The sequence below is a fragment of the Oreochromis aureus genome, linkage group 7 (assembly GCF_013358895.1).
Source record: "Oreochromis aureus strain Israel breed Guangdong linkage group 7, ZZ_aureus, whole genome shotgun sequence".
In the NCBI taxonomy this organism is placed as follows: domain Eukaryota; kingdom Metazoa; phylum Chordata; class Actinopteri; order Cichliformes; family Cichlidae; genus Oreochromis; species Oreochromis aureus.
The window spans coordinates 21,640,327-21,658,436 of NC_052948.1; the positions used below are offsets into that span (position 1 = coordinate 21,640,327).

Consider the following 18,110-nt stretch of genomic DNA (forward strand, 5'->3'; position numbering starts at 1 on the left):
GAAATGAATTTTAAACCCTTCTCCTCATGTGCAAAATCTGGAATGAACAGCCTACATCATATCTTCAAAACTGGTCATATTATCCAAATAGAGCACCTCACCCCCAGACTGCTGGTTTACTTGTGGTTCCTAGGATATTTAAAAATAGAATTGAAGGCAGAGCCTTCAGCTTTCAGGCTCATCTCCTGTGGAACCAGCTCACAGTTTGGATTCAGGAGACTTGCTCAATACTTTTAAAATTAGGCTTCAAACTTTCCTTTTTGATGATACTTGTATTTAGGGATGGACCAGATGAGCCTAAACCACCCATCAGTTATCCAGCTATAGGCTCGTGTTGCTTGGGGACTTCTCATGATGCACTGTGCATTTCTTCTCTACTCCTGGTGTGGTCCCTGAGTCTGGACCTGTTGAGCGTCCCTTCCTGATATGAATGACTTCCGTCCCATCGCCCTGACCCCCATCATCATGAACATGTGAAGAGCAACCTCCCCTGCTCACTGGATTTGCATACCAGCCGAACAGGTCGACTGAGGATGCTATTTCCACTGCACTTCACCTCTCCCTCTCCCTCCTGGACAAGAAAGACGCCTATGTCATGCTGTTCATAGACTTTAGCTCAGCATTCAAAACCATTATCCCCCCAAAACTGTATGACAAACTCAGCAAGTTGGGACTGAGCACCTCTCTCTGCAACTGGATACTAGATTTCCTGTCAGAGAGGCCTCAGTCGTTCCGAATCAGCGACATCATCTCCAGCACCATCAGGCTGAGCACAGGAGCTCCTCAGGGCTGTGTTCTCAGCCCACTGTTCTTCACTCTCTTGACACACGACTGCACCGCCCTACACAGCTCTAACCACATCATCAAGTTTGCTGACGACACAACCGTGGTTGGAGTCATCAGCAGCAACGACGAGTCGGCATACAGAGATGAGGTTCAGCAGCCGGCGTTCTGGTGCAGCGAGAGCAACCTGTCCCTGAATGTGGACAAAACCAAAGAGATGATTGTCAACTTCAGGAAGACTCGGTTCACCCACACACCACTCAATATCCGCGGTTCCATGGTAGAGACTGTTAACAGCATCAAGTTCCTGGGAGTTCACATCTCAGCCGACCTCACCTGGACCACCAACACCACCTCTATCACCAAAAAGGCCCAGCAGCGCCTCCACTTCCTGAGACGCCTGAAGCGGGCCAACCTCCCTCCTCCTATCCTCACTATGTTCTACAGGGGCACCATAGAGAGCGTTCTAACCAGCAGCATCTCCGTGTGGTTCGGCAACTGCAATGCTGGTGATCTCAGCAAACTACAATGGATTGTTAAAGCAGCTGCCAAGACCATCGGAACATCTCTCCCTTTGCTACAGGACAGCTTCCACAAGCTCTGCATCAGTAAGGCCTCCGGCATCATGCTGGACCCGTCACACCCCTCAGACTCTTTTCTCTCCTTCCATCCGGCAGACGTTACCGCAGCATCGGGCTCCGATCCTCCAGACTGCGGAATAGCTTTTTCCCGCAAGCCATCAGGCTCCTGAACTCACTACCAGCCCTCCCTCTCCCCCCCACCACACACACCCACACACAAACTGTTAACCAACTCTTTTGCACTTTACACACCACTGCCTCTGTAAGACATGCTGCTCTATGGACAATTTTTTTTACTCCAGGTTTACAAGCTGCTAAACTGGTCACTTTAAATCACTCCAAACTGTAAATTGTATATTGTAAATTCTAATTGTAACTTCTCTTGATCCCCTAAGACTTAAGTGTATATTTATTTTCTTACTCATTTTTATATCTATTCATTAGCTTTTTTGCACTGATGTAACCAGAGCCTCATCGTCTCGTCTCTCCATATGCTGCAGTGGATATAGCAGAAATGACAATAAAGTTTACTTTGACGTTGACTTTGACTTTGAAAAGGACCTCCTTCCTTCCTGTTGTCGCCAAGTGCTGTTCAAAAGGAATAAATAAAACACCTTGAGACGACTATTGTTGTGACCTCGTACTTTATAATTAACAATTATTTACAACTAAACTATTCTATTTGCATTATTTATGGCATTGTCATGTAAATGCCATAGTGAGCAATACAGTATCAGCACAGGTCACTGTTCTGATAAGGAGAGCATACACAAGAGATACCCACTTTAGATCTTATGGCACAAACTTTTATTGAGTCGTGCAAACAACATAATATAATTTGCCTCCATGGAGACCCCAAAGTCCTGTAACACAATACTTGCACAACAAGATACATATAGTTATACCCCTTACGTCATATACCAAACATACTTTCTCAAATTAGATGTCTAAGCTGCTGAATTTCTCATATCTTCACCACCCCAGCTTCTGCCAGAGGCCTGTAAGTTTGAGGGTTTTCCACAGTATCTTAGCTGTTCCTAACACTGCTGTCTTCTGGACAGAGACCTCAGATGTTGTGTCTGAAGTCAGCTGGAGCCAGTCTCCCAGCCTGGGGGCTGCAGCTACCAATGCTTCCTCATGTTAATGTCACAGGAGTATGTTTGTGTGGCAATAAATTAAAAATAAACACAAACTTTGGAGGCTGGAGATTGTACATTATTCATCTAAAGGAAAAAACCATACACAATTCATTTAGGTGTAGCAAACAATAAGCATAAATATGGAAAGTTCTTTAAATTCCTCTTATTTTTTCTTAAGTCGTCTCAGACTCGGTCATGTGTTTTGTAAATGGATTAGTCATTAAATGACAAAAAGGATTTAACGATAAATAATGCGGTCTGTCATTTGGGATTTTTAAAGCAGTCTGATAAGGAGTGTCTTTCACTAATGCTTGTGGTCTTGGTTGTGGCTCACGGCCTAGGCTATTACAGTGAAGTGACACAATAACATAAACTAAAACTAGCTGTAAACGTTAGTTAACTGAGATAAAAGTAAAACTGCAATTAAAATTACATTCATTTTTTTAACTGGTTCCAGTCACTTGGGATTATAAACTAAACTGGGTTTGACGGCTTTGAGCTGGAATAGCCATCTCGTATTGATGAGTAAAAGTGAACCCTCCCAAGTAGAAACGTTTTTCTCCTGTTCTTCCCACTTTACCAACAGCACCTCAATGCAGCACGCATAGTGGAGTAGCGCATGCGCAGTACGGTAGACGGAAGCCGCTGCTGGCGGTCTGCCGTCTTTTCCCACTCCGTGCTTCTTGAATGACTTGTACCGACTTCTTCAGCTGGCGCTCCCTCTATACACCGGTAGTTTTCCGGTGTCTGCACCTACTTTGTGTGACTTACCAGGAAGCTGGATCTTCTTCGTGACTGACAGACTTTGAATCCTTTTAAAGCAGATTTTCGGTACGTGCCGCTGACAACTTACAATCAAGCTTTGGCTACTTCGTTTGTAACAAGAGCTGTTTGTTAAACTGATCCGACTGTACAGCAAGTGTTTGGCTGCGAGCCTCCTTTCTACACGAGATCTCCGAATAACCCCGACTAGCTAAAGCTACTTGCTACATGCAGATTATCTTTGCTAAACTGTGAGCAAACAAACATACAGCCTGAGGGCTGCTGCTAGCGTGTTAGCTAACACATTCTGTGTGTCCACGTTTGCACTAAGTTAACCCAGCATACTGTGCATTAATGTGCAGGATATATCTGCAGCTAAGAGGGTGTTGTGCAATGGGCTTCCTGTGCCAGCAGAGCAACTCTTAGTATTATTAGCACGAAACACGGAGATCATATTTTAAATCTGCAGTTTCATCCTGGTTTAAATCTGCAGTTTCATCCTGGTTTAAATCTGGATCTTATCAGCTGAGATAATCTGAATCAGGTGTGAATTGTATTAGGTTAAAAAATAAAATAAAAATGAAGAGGCTGGAGGACAGAAGGGGATCCTTATACAGTAGTATAGTTCATTATACATAAATCAATTTACGAATCATAACTGGAAAATTTATGGGCAAACCCCCAGCAAATCTGCAAGAAAAACATGTCCACAAACAAATGTGGAAATTTACTATAAACAAACTTGCAGCTTTAAAAGTTAAAAAATGGCAAATTTGTGCGAAAGAAACTTTTAAAAAAAACTTAGAAAAATTGGTAAATTTATGAGAAAAGGCATTATTATTATTAATTAGCACATGTACCAGAAAAAAGGGACACAGCATTAGCAAAATGCAAATCGATGTAATGTTTAAAAAACATCTAATGTTGATTTGATTGAAGGACACTACCCACAGAGGTAAGGTTGTGGGTGTGTGTGTTTGTTTGTTTGTTTCTCCTGTGCCAGGCTATTAACATATTTATTTTGTTGTTAAACTGCATGTTTTAGTAGAGGACAGATTCCTCAAGTGGCCATTGGAGGAACTGCAGTTTTTGGACCGCCTGGCTTAATTCCAGTTGCGTGTGATACAAGACATTTAGATTATTGGGGTGATATGATGCCCAGCTCTATATAACTTTTTTTTAAAAACTGTGTCAGGGTAAACTGGCAATGATTTTTATTAAAAATCATTAAAATAGCTGTTCTTTAGTTGTTGTTTTTTTAATCAATCCATTAATAAGATAACACTAAATAGTTTTAGCTAAGAAACCTGGAAGATTAACAAAATGATACAGCTCGTATAAATATATGAAACATCTCTTGCATGCCCGGATGAGTTTTGAATACTAATGGTTAATATTAACGCGTGGACTGTCCGACTTCCTTTGTCTCAGGATTGTGTGGGAGAGCATCATGTGGAGGAAGGCTTTGGTAGCGGCCCTGCTGGCACTAGCTGTTGGCTATTTCTACGGCAGCCCGGAGCTGCCGGAGCAGATCCTGCAGTACGTCAGCCTGCCAAACTTCCAGACTTCATCTCAAAACCTGAACAGTCAGAACAGCTTGGAGCGGGTGATCTCCGGCGCCTGGGAGGCTCTGATAACTCTACCAACCCGGCAGTGGAGCAGAGTGGCAGTGGGGTGAGTCACAGAGTTGAACAGTAACAGAGGTCTTTGTAAGAAATAGATTTGCGTATTTACTCAGGCATGAAAGTGTCACCTGAAGGTGCTGTGCTGTGCACATGGAGAGGCTGTAGTCTGCTCTGCCAGTGCGAAGGAATGTGTTGTCATGAGTAGGAGCTGAGGAGGAGGTGGTGTGTTAGGGAATTAAGTCATTTGCAGCCTGTAGCCTGCTTTGCAATGGCCAATAAACTGAACCAGATTATCACATGGCAGAAGATGACTGGCTGAAGCTGAAGGACAGCCCACTGGAGGATGGAACCCCCCTTTTTTTTTTTTTTTTTTTAAGAGGGAGAAGTGAAATAATACACCGGAAGTCCCACTGAAGTGGTAGGATAGTGGCATCCAGGACTGCTGTGACGACAGGAAGAGATGCTTTATTTAACATGAGTGGTAAAACCAATTCAGCTGATCTGGATGTCCATCGATGATTCTCAAATACAATTTTCTCGATTTCCCATTTTATAATTTTTGCCAGCATTGAGTGTTCTCATTACTGTTGCTAGCCATGATTTCGATTAATTGCAGAACCCTTATTGTGTTTTTGTCTCCACCGATCAGGAAAAGTCAAACAAAATACCAAAAAAATTTGTGATTGCTCTTAAATAAACAGTTGAGCTGTTTGGTATCCACTCGCACTTTATTCACCTGTGTTAGTAGATTAGAATATGCAGGTTTCAAATTCCCTTACTTTTACTCTTAACATAAAGAATACAACATTTACTGTGACCCACAGGCTACATGGGGTATGACAGTTTTCCATAAGTGCCATTAACGTCAAACCTCTGTTTTTCTTTAAGAGCACAAGGCTTAAAGAAATTAGTAAACATTCAAAAACATCAACACACCCACTGGTGTAATTCTGCCCCCTGTTGGTGTGTTAGTTAAATGTGATAGGGGAACTACAAAAAGTACCTTTAAAGCAAGTTTTCCGTGCATCTGTACAAAACCCTGATGTTTTTAATGAAGGAACTGTTACTTGTTTTGTGACACTGACACCACACTGTTGGATTTGCCTCCTTTTTAACATCACCAGTTTGGTCATTTTGTCTGATTTACAGCTGACTGAGGTTTTACCCGTGAAATAACCCGTAGTCTGTACTTGCCTCTCTAAGGGTGAATGCCTGCGTGGACGTGGTGGTCTCGGGAGTTTCACTCCTGCAGGCTCTGGCTGTGGATCCTGGCATCGGCCAGGATCACGAAGTGCTGCACTCCAAAGAGGACTTGAAGGAAGCTTTCGTCCATTACATGGGGCGTGGAGCGGCTGCTGAGCGCTTCTTCAGCGACAGGGAGGCTTTTCAGAGGATTGCGCGTGCAGCAGCAGAGTACCCCAATGCAAAGGCAAGAGGGCTGCCTTACTCCTCAGGCAGCTGCTTCCTTTATTTCTTTTAGTATTTTTTAAAATAAATACTTCCGTCTCAAAAAGCCTTTGTGTCATCTTCCAGTTCTACGTGGGAGGAAATGCTGCCCTGATTGCTCAGAAGCTTGCGACATACCCTGATCTGATGGTAGACCAGCAGTTTGATATTTCTGTCTTAAACACTTACACAACATTTCATTTATTTAGAAGCATTAGCTTCTTGCTTTGGTAGCCCTCCAAACACGCTATAACACTGTAATTCTGGATATTAGAGCATCTCTGTCACAGATCCAGGAATTTATTCTGAGCAAGTGGCACAAAAATAAGTAAATGGTAGCCAGGCTGCGGAAGTTTAGAGTATCTGGATGAAGAGCTCATGAATATTGTTTTATGTAACAGGTTTTGCTTTGTGGTCCAGTTGGTCCTAAACTTCACGAGATGTTGGATGAGCAGATAATTGTTCCCCCAGATTCCCTCCAGGAGACGGATGAGTTTCACCTCATCCTGGAGTATAAAGCAGGTAAAGAAGAAGACGCTGCAGCCCGGACAAGATTTCTTCCCTCACTTCAGCCTGGATGAGTAATATCACAGCTGTGTGTATGTGCTCCTCTTCTCCGTCTCCAGGTGAGAAATGGGGTTCAACTCAGGCACCTCAAGCCAACCGCTTCATCTTTTCTCACGACATGTCCAACGGGAAGATGAGCTCACTGGAGACTTTTGTGGCGAGCCTGGAAGAGTTCCAGCCCGATCTTGTCGTCCTGTCTGGGCTCCACATGATGGACGGTCAGGGCCGAGAGCTGTGGGAGGAGCGGCTGAAAGAGGTCACCCAGCTTTAAGCTCATCCTCTGCTTTCATGTTTAGTTTATTAAACTTTAATCTTCATTATTATTTATTGTTACACAGTTCAGTTTTGGTATAATGCAGTTTCACGGCAATCGCCTCAAGTCGCTTTATATTGTAAAGACCCTGCAATAATACAGAGATAGCAGTATATCCAGCAGGCAAGAAGTGTATATGTTTTTATTTATTGATTGAATTTATTTTATGTAAAAAGTGCCTCTCTTTGTATTACACACACACACACACACACACACACACACACACACACACACACACACACACACACACACACACATAGCCTTGCACCCACTTCTTACACAAATCTATTTCAGTTCTGTTTGAAGCACTGCTGTAACGAGGGGATAGAAGATGCTTTGTATCAATTATTCATCAGTTTATCTGCGTGGTCATGACTAAAATAATCTGAGTACATCTGCCAAGGAGTTTATGATTTTGGCAGCATTTGTGTGCGTGCATGTCATTCTGTCTGTAAACACAATAGCTGGAAAAGTTTTGAATGAATTCGGATCAAACTTTGTAGACGTGTGGAGCGAGGTCATGTTAATAAAACATTCAAATTCGGCTTCCATCCACCGAAGTCTTCAAGGTCAACTTCATGATTGATAAATTGATAAAAAGCCTTATAACTGACTGACGATTCTTACAAGTGTGTCACCATATAGACAGTAAAGATTTAAAATATCATGTCATATTTGACCTCTGACCTTTCCTTCAAGGTCAATAGATTGATCTGAAGATCCAAATGATAATATTGCTATACACATCTATTTAAAACTGTTTCTCACTGCTGTTGTGTGTAGTGACACCATGTAGGCATATAGGGAATGATATATGTGGATTCTAAATCTCATGTTATAGTTTGGATCCCAATAAGTGTAAGAACGTTCCCTTAGACGTAAACACCAGCCTGAGACTGAGCTGCCTTGACGAAGGTTTATGCTATTTAATTCTGGGATCTTTGCTTCTTGTCTGCAGGCTGTCTCGGCCATATCTGACATCCGTAAAGACATTCCCATCCACCTGGAGTTGGCGAGCATGACCGACAAAGACTACATGAACAGCATAATGCAGGAGGTACATGTGGAGCGCAGCTGTGGCTCTGAGTTTTAACAAAATCTCTTCCAGCAAAGATTCATGTGCTTAGTGTCTTCACATCCCCGTGGACTTCTGTATATGTAAAGTTTGTTTGTTTGTTTGTTTGTTTTTCCTGATTCCTGTTAGCAGGTTATGCCCATTGTCAGCTCCATTGGGTTGAATGAGCAGGAGCTGCTCTTCCTCTCTCAGGCCGGAGAGGGGCCTCATGCAGAAATGGTGGCCTGGAAAGGTATCCCGGATGTGGGTCGGGTCAGCGACATCCTCCTGTGGATCCTGGAGCGGCACGGCCGCAGTGAGCCATCGTCAGAAGCCGATCTCACTCGGATCCACTTCCACACGCTGGCCTACCACATTCTGGTTACAGTAGACGGATACTGGGGGAACCAGGTGGCGGCGGTGATGGCCGGAGCGCGGGTGGCCAGCAATCAGGCCTGTGGCCTCCAGTCTGTCGACGTCAGCAAGGTGGAGCTCAGAGCCCCTCTGGAGTTTAACAGCTCCCACATTGAGCCCCGGGAGCAGCTGTCCCTGAACCCAGCAGAGCCTGTTACAGTGTGGCGGCGCGGAAACGTCACCTTTCACTTCACGCCGGTGCTGGTCTGCAAGCGCCCGCTTCGGACAGTGGGGCTCGGGGATGCCATCTCAGCGGAGGGACTGCTTTACTCAGAGTTACTTCCCCAGCAGCCTTTCTGAGGTTTGCTTCCAGCGGACTGTCAGCATGGCAAACGGTGAGAGGAGCTTAAAAGAACCGGAGAGGTCTCAACTCCTGCCGTGGTCAACGGGATGGAGTTGCCAGATCTCCGGTTTTAAATCCGGCCCGTGGACTCCTCCAGCCTGCCCTGCTCCCCTCTGTTGTCCCTCCTTCATTTCGCTCTGGCTGACACAGAAACTGAGGACGAACTTTGCCGCGAGGTGGCCTGAGGCTATGCACCGGATGCAGTTCGAAAGCCATCTTCGCAAACTCCAAAGAGTTTTGTCGGCTCAGCAAAACTTCCTTCTGACCTGCATATCTTCAGTATGCTGTGCCTTGAGAAAATACACGAGAAGTTATTGTTAAATATTTTATCCATATTATAGAGCTGAACAAACAAAAATGACCTTGAAGCTGTGACACGAACAGCTGAAACTGGAAACTGATGCACATGTGACCATGTGGTAGAGTTAAGCGATAGATTTGCTTCTTCAACTTTGGGTGCATAGAGCTGAGTCACTAGAACAGCTTTAAAGGGTTATTCTGTCATGTTTATCAGGCATTCCTCAGTGTCTGACTTATTTACACGTAAGAACTGTTATCTGTGTTATCTAGGCATACTTGACTTTAACTTTATATTATTTCTTAGCATAAAGAAAACACTAGACTGTGACAACTTGTGTTTTGTTTTTCTAGTGTTTGACCAAAACACTCTGGCATACAATGACATTTTAAGCTTGAAACCTCCACAGCACCATCCGTATTTTTTTAATAATGAATAAGAAAGTCTCACGCTTACATATGGCAACTTGAAATATGCTTCTGAAGCGGGTCCTTCTTTATGCAGTAAAGCTCTGTTTACAGTGAGATACCAGCTAATTAACTAAAAATGGACCTATTATTGCTTATCTTTCATCTGTCCCATGTATACTGTTAATAAGGGTTGATGCTCATATTAAACCGGGCCGAAGTTGCAAAAATTATGACGTCCTACGTTCAGGTAATCCCTGTGAGATAAAAGCTGAACTTGGGCTGCATTAAACACCTGGTGTCGGATGTTTGTTTTTTTTTTGTTTTTTTCTTGGCTCTATCTGATGTCACTGAGGGCTTAGACCTGCAGTTGAAACTTTCTATTTGTGAGGGGCAGCCAATCCAAAAAGGACATAATGGCGCTTGTTTCAGACTGTAATTACCACAGTAGCTCCTCATTAGAGATAAAACAAGTGAAAGGTAACTTTAGAATAAAAGACGTTGTCAAGGTTACTGCAGTTTTTTTTTCTGTTTCAGTAATACAACCTCTAATCATGTCACACGATTGGCTTGAATCACTGAAAGCTGGCCAGTATGACTCCTCTGCTTACAGCCCTAGCATATAAGGACATTCTTCTTCATGGGTTCTTTGTTGTTACTGGTTTCTGTATCACTTACAGTACGTAAAATAATGTGTTTTGTATACCTCAGACGGCCACTAAAGGCACGCAATAATAATGGAGTCTTAATGCAACCCTATGACACAGATGAGAGCGACATTTTTGTTTAGCAGGACAGTTTCTTTGCACTAGCGGAGGTGGCAGGTTTGCCGAGAAGGTGAATGTAACCTGAATTCTCAAAACTGCTTTTTTTCTTTTTTTTCTAAGCAAGTACAATCTGTTTAACTTTACGTACTTCATATTATGTCTTGCATGTTTTTAACATCTGTAACTGTCATTTGCTTGTAGTTTGTCATTAAAATGTATATGGAGAGAGAGCAGTGTGTTGTGCGACTGGTGATGCAGAATATTTCGTGTATTTGTGTTGGCTGTAGGAGCTAATGAGTCCTGATAGACAGAATTTTAAGATGTTTTTTTTCTCTTTATTTCTTAATGGGTTTGTTTTATTTGTTTCTCTTGATTTACCTGCTAAAATAAAATCAATAGATGAACTTATAGTGGAAAATGTATGTCTTAAAATGGAAATTAGATGCTGTTGTGAGGTAATTTGCATTTGTTTGTGGTTCAATAAATGTGTAAAGGGTCCAGAAACACGGTGTTGATGGATCAGTGCTGTGTTAGATGCCGAATAAATCTGAGTCTCCTCTGTACTTGAACTGCATGATTGGATTTCCATTCTGGTGTTATGTGATATGAAATTTATAGTTTATGATTGTTTTATAGCATTTTGGATAGCTTTCTGGTCATTTTATTCATTTACTGGTGCTTTTCTGTTAATTTGTAGATATTCTGTGTCTTTTGCTTCTGTGTGCATGCTTTGTCTTTTCCTTGTAGTTTTATGTTTTTCGTTGTGTCTCTTCTGTATTTGTGATTGTTTTCTGTCTTGTTGATCACGTTTGTGGCCTTTAGGACATCATTTAGGTGGTTTTGTGTTACACTTTTGGGTGAATAGTGCTGTCCTCTCACAGCAAGAAGGTCCTGGGTTTGAATCTAGTCCAACTTTATATTTTTTCCGTTCTCTTCCTTTGATACATAAATGCATTAGTCTAATAAGGTCAGACTCCTTGAGACCCTAGTTGACTGTCTCAGTAGTCTACAGTAAAGACCACAACATAGCAAAACGCATTTTCAAGGCACACTTGTATTTTTATCTGCAGGAATAAAAACCTTTGTTTATGATGAATGATATTGGTAACAATGTGAGCCTGGCAGACTCTGGTTTCTTATGGAAACATTTCTTTTCCATTGTCAGGAATACTTGAACTCTCAAAAAAAAAAGTTGTTACGCGTCTACATTTGATTGGCTTATCCTGTACGTGATCCAATCAAAGCTCCGTGCGTCTCTGCGCAGGGTTGAAGCCCCGCCCCTGTGTGGTCGAGCCGGCCTGTAGCCTTTGGAGAGGGCGCCTCCACAGTCTCCACCCCCGGATACCACACTCACTCCTTCCCCCCGGCCCTTTATAAACGTAGCAGCGCTAACAGGCCGTTCCCGGGCTGTTAATTTTTTTTCTCGTTGATGGTTAGACTCTGTGAGAGAAGGATGAAGTTCCTCATAGCTGTTACAGTTATTGTGGGATCCCTGATTTTTCTCGCTTTCCCGAATGGCTCGGCTGCTGACGAGAAGAAGAAAGGCCCCAAAGTAACAGCGAAGGTGGGTGTTAGCTTGCTAGCAGAAAATCTTTGCTCTTATTTCTCGCTGTCCGCTGATGCTAACGGGAAGCTGCAGCTTGTAAAGCCACGTCACAACCAAGCTGGCCTGCAGGACGGCGTCTGCTTCACTAAGCTAGCAGACATTTAAGCTTTTTCGATATTAGCCGTGAGTGCATTTAATAAAGCACTCCGTAAGGCCAGGACTAGACTGACGCTGGTGGACTAATATTCCAGAGCTAGCTGTCCATGGAGATCCAAGGAGCTAGCTCGACAAGAATATTAGGCCTTTATCTTAACTGTATGCAATCCCAAACACATTGTTCATAAATGGCCCCACCTTACTTTGGCTTTTCTTTATCTGTGCATTTATTTATCTAATATTAAGAGATAAGACCGCAGCTATGTGTGGGGTTCGGGTGTTTTTGTCTGGCATATTGTGCCTGATTTGTCCACGTCTACAGTTTGAAGGAAGCTCTGAACTGGCCGTTAACTGAGCCATCATGCTGGAACAGACGGACTATAAAACCCGATGAGTAACATCAAGTAGTTGCTTTCATTATTAAATAAATGTATAATATGTGGTATCAGGTCAGAGTTGAATTTAAGCAAAATTTTCTTCCCATAGTTTATCATGCAATCAAAGGATTTCGTAGTTGAATAAAAAATAAATAAACTGCTATACATGTTGACTTCTTGCAATAATAAAGCCAGCTGAAACGATATTTCGGTATAATATTTTATACTATAATAAAAAAAAAAAAAAAATAGAGGGAAAAATCCTTTTAGTCTTTACACGACTTAACACATTAACCATCAGGACTTCTATGCTGCAGGTATTATAAGACTGATATTCAACCAAAGAAACAACAAAAAAAACAAACACCAGGGATATTTTGAATATTAAAATTGTCCTTCAGCAGCGTTGTTGTCTTTTGGGATTTCCCCAGACTCGAAATCTGCATTTTGCTGTTTTTGGCCATTAGATGAAGAAAAATGTACTTTGATTTAATTTTTTTCACCTTAATCTTACTAACAAACTGATGAACTAAGTCCTTGAGGGTTTTTTTTTTTTTCTGTCTGAAAAACAAAAATTTAACTACATGCAACTGTTGTTCAGACCAACCACCAAATAACAGCAAGTGACAACCTCAAAGGGAAGAAAGGCACTAAAAATTCTGAATCTAATGATTGCTCTTGCTTTGCTTACATGAGCACAGTGTTTAAAAGTCTTAAAATTTTACATGGAAGTGTCTGCAGGCAAACTATCTAGCAGAGAGGAGGTTAGGTTGCAGCTGTCAGTTAATTAAATTACATGGAGTTTAATCTTCTCAGTGTTGTGAAGATCATAAACTAGCTATTTAAGTATTCTGACCCACCAGTTTTCCCTTTTTGTTAAATATCAGTAACTTGGATCAAGCAGTGGAGGGGGATGCCTTTGAGATTTGATCCTCGGTTCCCAACCTGGTTCTTGGGACACGGATCAGGACATCGCCTCTCTCAGGAAGGAGGCAGAGCTAGTTCAAGAGATTGAGAACTAAAATTAGATGTAGCTGGGCTCACCTCCACACACAGCTTGAGTTCTGGATCCAGTCTTCTGGAGAACGGTGGAACTGCAGAGATGAGCCGTGGCATTTGCCTAAAATTATACAAATGTTTAAGCATTTGGACGCCTCCTTCTCTGGCCAGACGGAGGACATGTTGGCTGTTTGTGTCCGTGCTGAAGACCGTGGCGCTGGTAGCTTGTGACAGTGAGGGCTGGGTTACTGTGCTTAGAGTGCTACGGTCATGCCTGCAGAAAAATATGGATAGATGGAAATCCATCAAAATATCTTTTTCAAAAACATGGTGTGACTGAATGATTTTATAAACTGCTTTTTTAATTTATTTTTTAATAGGTTTTCTTCGACATTAGAATTGGTGATGAAGACGTTGGAAGGATTGTCATCGGATTGTTTGGGAAAACCGTTCCCAAAACAGTCGACAACTTTGCTGCCCTGGCAACAGGAGAGGTGAGAAGCCATTCATTTTTCCTTTTGTCACCATTGAGCCTGTTATTTGTGAACAAACTGGGGAGGGGGAGGGGAGGGGGAGGGGGAGGGGGGTCAAAATGGGCAGAAACTAAAATCAGTATTTCTCTGCTCATTCATTTTGGATGTTTCAAGTGGTGCTCATGATAAATTTGTGTTTTTTGCAATTGAACAGAAAGGATTTGGTTATAAGGGCAGCAAATTCCACAGAGTCATCAAGCAGTTCATGATCCAGGGTGGAGATTTCACCAGAGGAGACGGCACTGGAGGTGAGATGTCAGGACTTGACAGATTTGTTTTTGCAGGAATTAATTTGCATTTTCACTGTCCAGGTTTACAATGTACCTTGGGGTTGGGCACATAATCGCAATGTGCTGACATAGTTAAATCTGTCTGTGGTTAACACATTGGTTTGGCAAGCAAAAGGTCACTGGTTCAATTCTAGCCAAATTCACAGACAGTCAGCATCAACATATCTATTGTGTGCTAAAAGCTAGTTCAGTTCACAAACACTCGTTTACCATTTTTGTGGCTTTACTCGTCGAGTTCATTCAGAGAGCGACTGCATTCAGCGTTCCTGAATAATTAAAGTGAAGATAAGCGTTTGCAGCAATCAGGCCATTCAAATGAGGTGCAAAGGTCAGTGCAGGGAGGGAGTGGAAATAACTTGTATATAAACCTTTTTCTCTTTGAAGGCAAGAGCATCTATGGAGACCGTTTCCCTGACGAGAACTTCAAGCTGAAGCACTACGGGGCTGGCTGGCTCAGCATGGCCAACGCTGGCAAGGACACCAATGGCTCCCAGTTCTTCATCACCACAGTTCAGACTCCATGGCTGGATGGGAAGCACGTGGTGTTCGGAAAAATCCTGGAGGGCATGGTGAGTGTGACACTGAGTCATGTAAATGGCTCAAGGTCTTCAGGGGGAGGGTTATCACCTGAAATATGAATTCTAGGAGCTGATCTGAGCCTCTAAAACAGACAGTTCATCAGTTTATTGTTCAATTTCTTACTCAGATTTAGCAATTGGGGAAAATAAAATAATTGCAATAAAATGACATCCCTTCTTATAAATCAGGCACGCACATTTCTAAAAGTTCAAACGCGTTGTTCAGTTTGAGCCGAAATAATTAAGACAGCCCCAGTCAGTAAAATCTGCCTAAAACTTTAAAGGGTTTTTGCATGCTGCTGCCTTTGTTCCCAGATCTTTGACCCAGTTTAGGTGTGTGTGACAGTTAGCCGCCAGCTTTGGCTCGCCAAGGAGTCACTGTGCTGATGTACGCAAGTCTAGACATGCCTGGGATTCTCAGCAGGCTGGCAGGAGCTTGTCTGTGTCCTTTTGAGTTGATCCTTATGGGCATTTTCATGCGAAGTCTGTTTGAGTTTCTAAACTTGGTACTTTTCCCGTAGTTTGGTTTCTTTTCACAAACTTCAAGAAAACCAGAATGTGGCACTACAGACTACATGAGAACATTGAGCCAGCTTACTGGCCAGATGGGGGAGCTGTGGCTCGGGAGATAGTGGGTTGTATACTAATCAGGAGGTTGGTGGTTTGAGCCCTCCTTGGCTTCTCTAGTCTGCATGTCAGAGTATCCTTGGGCAAGATACCTGAACTCTGTGTGAGGGTGTGGCCGTTAGATTAAAAGGGTTTGGGCATTTTACTTTAAAAAGGCACTAAATGTTTGTGTGAGTGAGGCTTGTTGTAAGAAAGTGCTTTGAGTGCTCAAAGAGTAGAAAACTGCTAGTAGCTTTCCACGTGTCTGGGTGTGAGATGAAAAGTAAATGCAAGGTAGAAAGTGGTGAGTTTCCATTCGTTTTACAGCTAGGTACTACTGTGTGCTCTGCACATCAAAGCAGCACAACATAAGCACAACATAATTTATCATACAGGGGTGTTTTTAAAACTTCTAAACATGTCAGGTTTGAAAATGCATGGTTAAATGTAAGGGAAATCATCCAGCAGGGCATGATGAGCTGGGAGGAAGTGGTGTGTAACTCCAAAGTCACCAAAAGTTTGTGATAATTAGCTGGAAGTTAAGCATATGCAACACCCAAAGACCCCTGCACTGTTACAGTAGGGGGCTTGAGCAGTGGTTTCTTTCTAACTGGTATTTATTAATGTTTTAAAACTACCAGTTTAACCAAGTGGAATGTAACTAAGGACATTACGCCAGTATTTTATTTTTTTTAAGTTTTCTTTAAACTGTAAATAAAGTGCACTATACATTTTAGGCAATAAATTGCATGTAGCAATATATCATCAAGTTATGCAAATGTTTTTATTAAGCTTCAATAAAAACTAAATTGCATTTTCTGGCAATTATTTTGTGGTTCAAGGTTAAACTGTACATAAGATTGCTCAAGTAAATGTCTTTCAATTTAACCCTTTTGTTTTTTTGTTTTTTTTTTGTTTGTTTTTTTTTGTTTTTGTTTTTTTAATTAAACTTAGTCTTGTTCAGGGGGAAAGTGTAACTATACGTTCATCATTTTATCTTCTAGGACGTGGTGAGGAAGATCGAGGAAACAAAGACCGACGGGCGTGACAAACCTCTGAAAGATGTCGTCATTCACGACTGTGGAAAAATTGAGGTGGAGAAGCCATTCGCAGTCGCCAAGGAGTAGAGCTCTGCTATAAGGTTAACTGGGAGAGCCGGACTGGGGAAGGAGGGGGCAAGTGGGTGGGTTTAGGGAGATATCGTGCAGGCCACCTTGTTTTAACACTCGGCTCTGTGGTCCAGGGGGAGGGGTTTGGGCTAATTCAGTGGCTGCTGTCTTAATGCACCAGAAAAGTATCAACTTAAAGCAACCGTGACAACACACTGGGTCCATTTAACAACGAGCATTCCAAGGTGCACTTTTTTGTAAGAAAAAGGAAATGAAATCTGAAATAAAGGTTTCAGTTTTTGTTAAACTGATGTGTACATTTCATTGCGATCTCCTTGAAGTTCATGTATTTGATGCATTCACATAAAAGATGGATTTGGTTTTAACACTAGATTTTTTTATGAAGTCAGTTCTTCTTGTGAGCACTAGGTGGAGCGACTTGCCTGCTGTTATTGCTGAGAACTGAAACCAGAGTGTGAAGCTCAGTGCGGCACCACAGAGCGAACGGAATAAAGTATATTTTTCACCAATTTCTCTAAGTATGGGTTTTTACAGAAATAAGTTTGGCTGATAACAGGAAGCCCCACTGAGGTCAATTCTTCACAAAGGAAAAGATAACCGAACTGTCAGCCATACAAACTCAAAGGCCACCACATAAAATGGGGAAAACATGATCTACAGATGCCCTCAACAAAAGCGAGCCCAGTGGCCTTGAAGAAAATGAGGCCTTAACTGTGAAATTTCTCAAGTCTGTTAAATTCTGCGATGTATGGTTTCATTGCAGGTGGAAATTTTTTTTTTTTTTTTTTTTTGTTTTTTTTTTTGTTTGTCGTCATCTCTGGCACAAAACAAGCTTTCAAAAGTCAAAGTGCTTCTGCTAATTTCTGTGAGGGGGGAGCTGATGCGTCTCCATCACCATAGTAATCCACATTGTGAAATCCTGACATATCAAGGCTGCTGGTGGCCTAAAATGAAGAGCATATTACAATATACAGTCAAAATGCATTGCAAACTCCTTTGGTCAGGTACAAGGACTGGACTGGAAATGAGTGAAAGTGTTCAAAGAAAAACTTTGAAAGACCTCTAGAAAACCTGGAGGGCTATTCGTCAAGAGAACCTTTAAAAAGTTACAGAAAATCTGGTTCATTGGATGCAAAATAAAGTAGTGAGGGGTGGCTCAAGACTTTTACACAACACTGTATTTTTGAGTCAGAATAGTTCTCTGCTTATGCATTCAGTCTAAGCAGCTGTCAGACAAACTGCCACAGACAAGTGACTACGGTGCCTAAAAAGGGAAAAAATAGAGAATTAACTTCAAGGTCACATTCATTGTCATGTGTGTTAGATATACATGGAAGTGATTGTGCTCCTGCTCCTCACCTCTAAACACAATTAAAAGACACTTCTAGTTAAAGGA

General features: G+C 42.2%; 2 protein-coding genes across 3 annotated transcripts; both read left to right on the forward strand.

Moving 5' to 3' along the window:
• Positions 1-3,123: 3,123 nt before the first annotated feature.
• On the forward strand, positions 3,124-11,073 carry adpgk (ADP-dependent glucokinase). 2 transcript variants are annotated; one of them, XM_031752833.2, is made up of 8 exons: positions 3,124-3,334; positions 4,697-4,939; positions 6,094-6,319; positions 6,424-6,486; positions 6,738-6,858; positions 6,963-7,159; positions 8,175-8,273; positions 8,421-11,073. In XM_031752833.2, exons 2-8 carry the CDS (start codon positions 4,716-4,718, stop codon positions 8,982-8,984), a joined length of 1,494 nt encoding a protein of 497 aa, XP_031608693.1. In that variant the 5' UTR covers positions 3,124-3,334; positions 4,697-4,715; the 3' UTR covers positions 8,985-11,073. The 2 variants fall into 2 exon arrangements, with proteins under 2 accessions (XP_031608693.1, XP_031608694.1); XM_031752834.2 differs by having other exon boundaries at positions 8,424-11,073.
• Positions 11,074-11,837: 764 nt separating this feature from the next.
• On the forward strand, positions 11,838-17,079 carry ppib (peptidylprolyl isomerase B (cyclophilin B)). Its single transcript, XM_031752836.2, has 5 exons — positions 11,838-12,063; positions 13,958-14,071; positions 14,265-14,358; positions 14,785-14,969; positions 16,589-17,079. The coding sequence occupies exons 1-5, from the start codon at positions 11,929-11,931 to the stop codon at positions 16,709-16,711; spliced, it is 651 nt and encodes a 216-aa protein (XP_031608696.1). The 5' UTR covers positions 11,838-11,928; the 3' UTR covers positions 16,712-17,079.
• The last annotated feature ends 1,031 nt before the right edge of the window (positions 17,080-18,110 follow it).

What these genes read in the sequence shown, in the direction of transcription:
- adpgk (XM_031752833.2), top strand. Translation starts at nt 4,716, where the DNA reads ATGTGGAGGAAGGCTTTGGTAGCGGCCCTGCTGGCACTAGCTGTTGGC. An exon ending in CGACATACCCTGATCTGATG is followed by an intron (nt 6,487 to 6,737) that starts GTAGACCAGCAG and finishes TTTATGTAACAG; the next exon opens with GTTTTGCTTTGTGGTCCAGT. An exon ending in TGAACAGCATAATGCAGGAG is followed by an intron (nt 8,274 to 8,420) that starts GTACATGTGGAG and finishes GATTCCTGTTAG; the next exon opens with CAGGTTATGCCCATTGTCAG.
- ppib (XM_031752836.2), top strand. Translation starts at nt 11,929, where the DNA reads ATGGTTAGACTCTGTGAGAGAAGGATGAAGTTCCTCATAGCTGTTACA. An exon ending in CTGCCCTGGCAACAGGAGAG is followed by an intron (nt 14,072 to 14,264) that starts GTGAGAAGCCAT and finishes GCAATTGAACAG; the next exon opens with AAAGGATTTGGTTATAAGGG. An exon ending in CAGAGGAGACGGCACTGGAG is followed by an intron (nt 14,359 to 14,784) that starts GTGAGATGTCAG and finishes TTCTCTTTGAAG; the next exon opens with GCAAGAGCATCTATGGAGAC.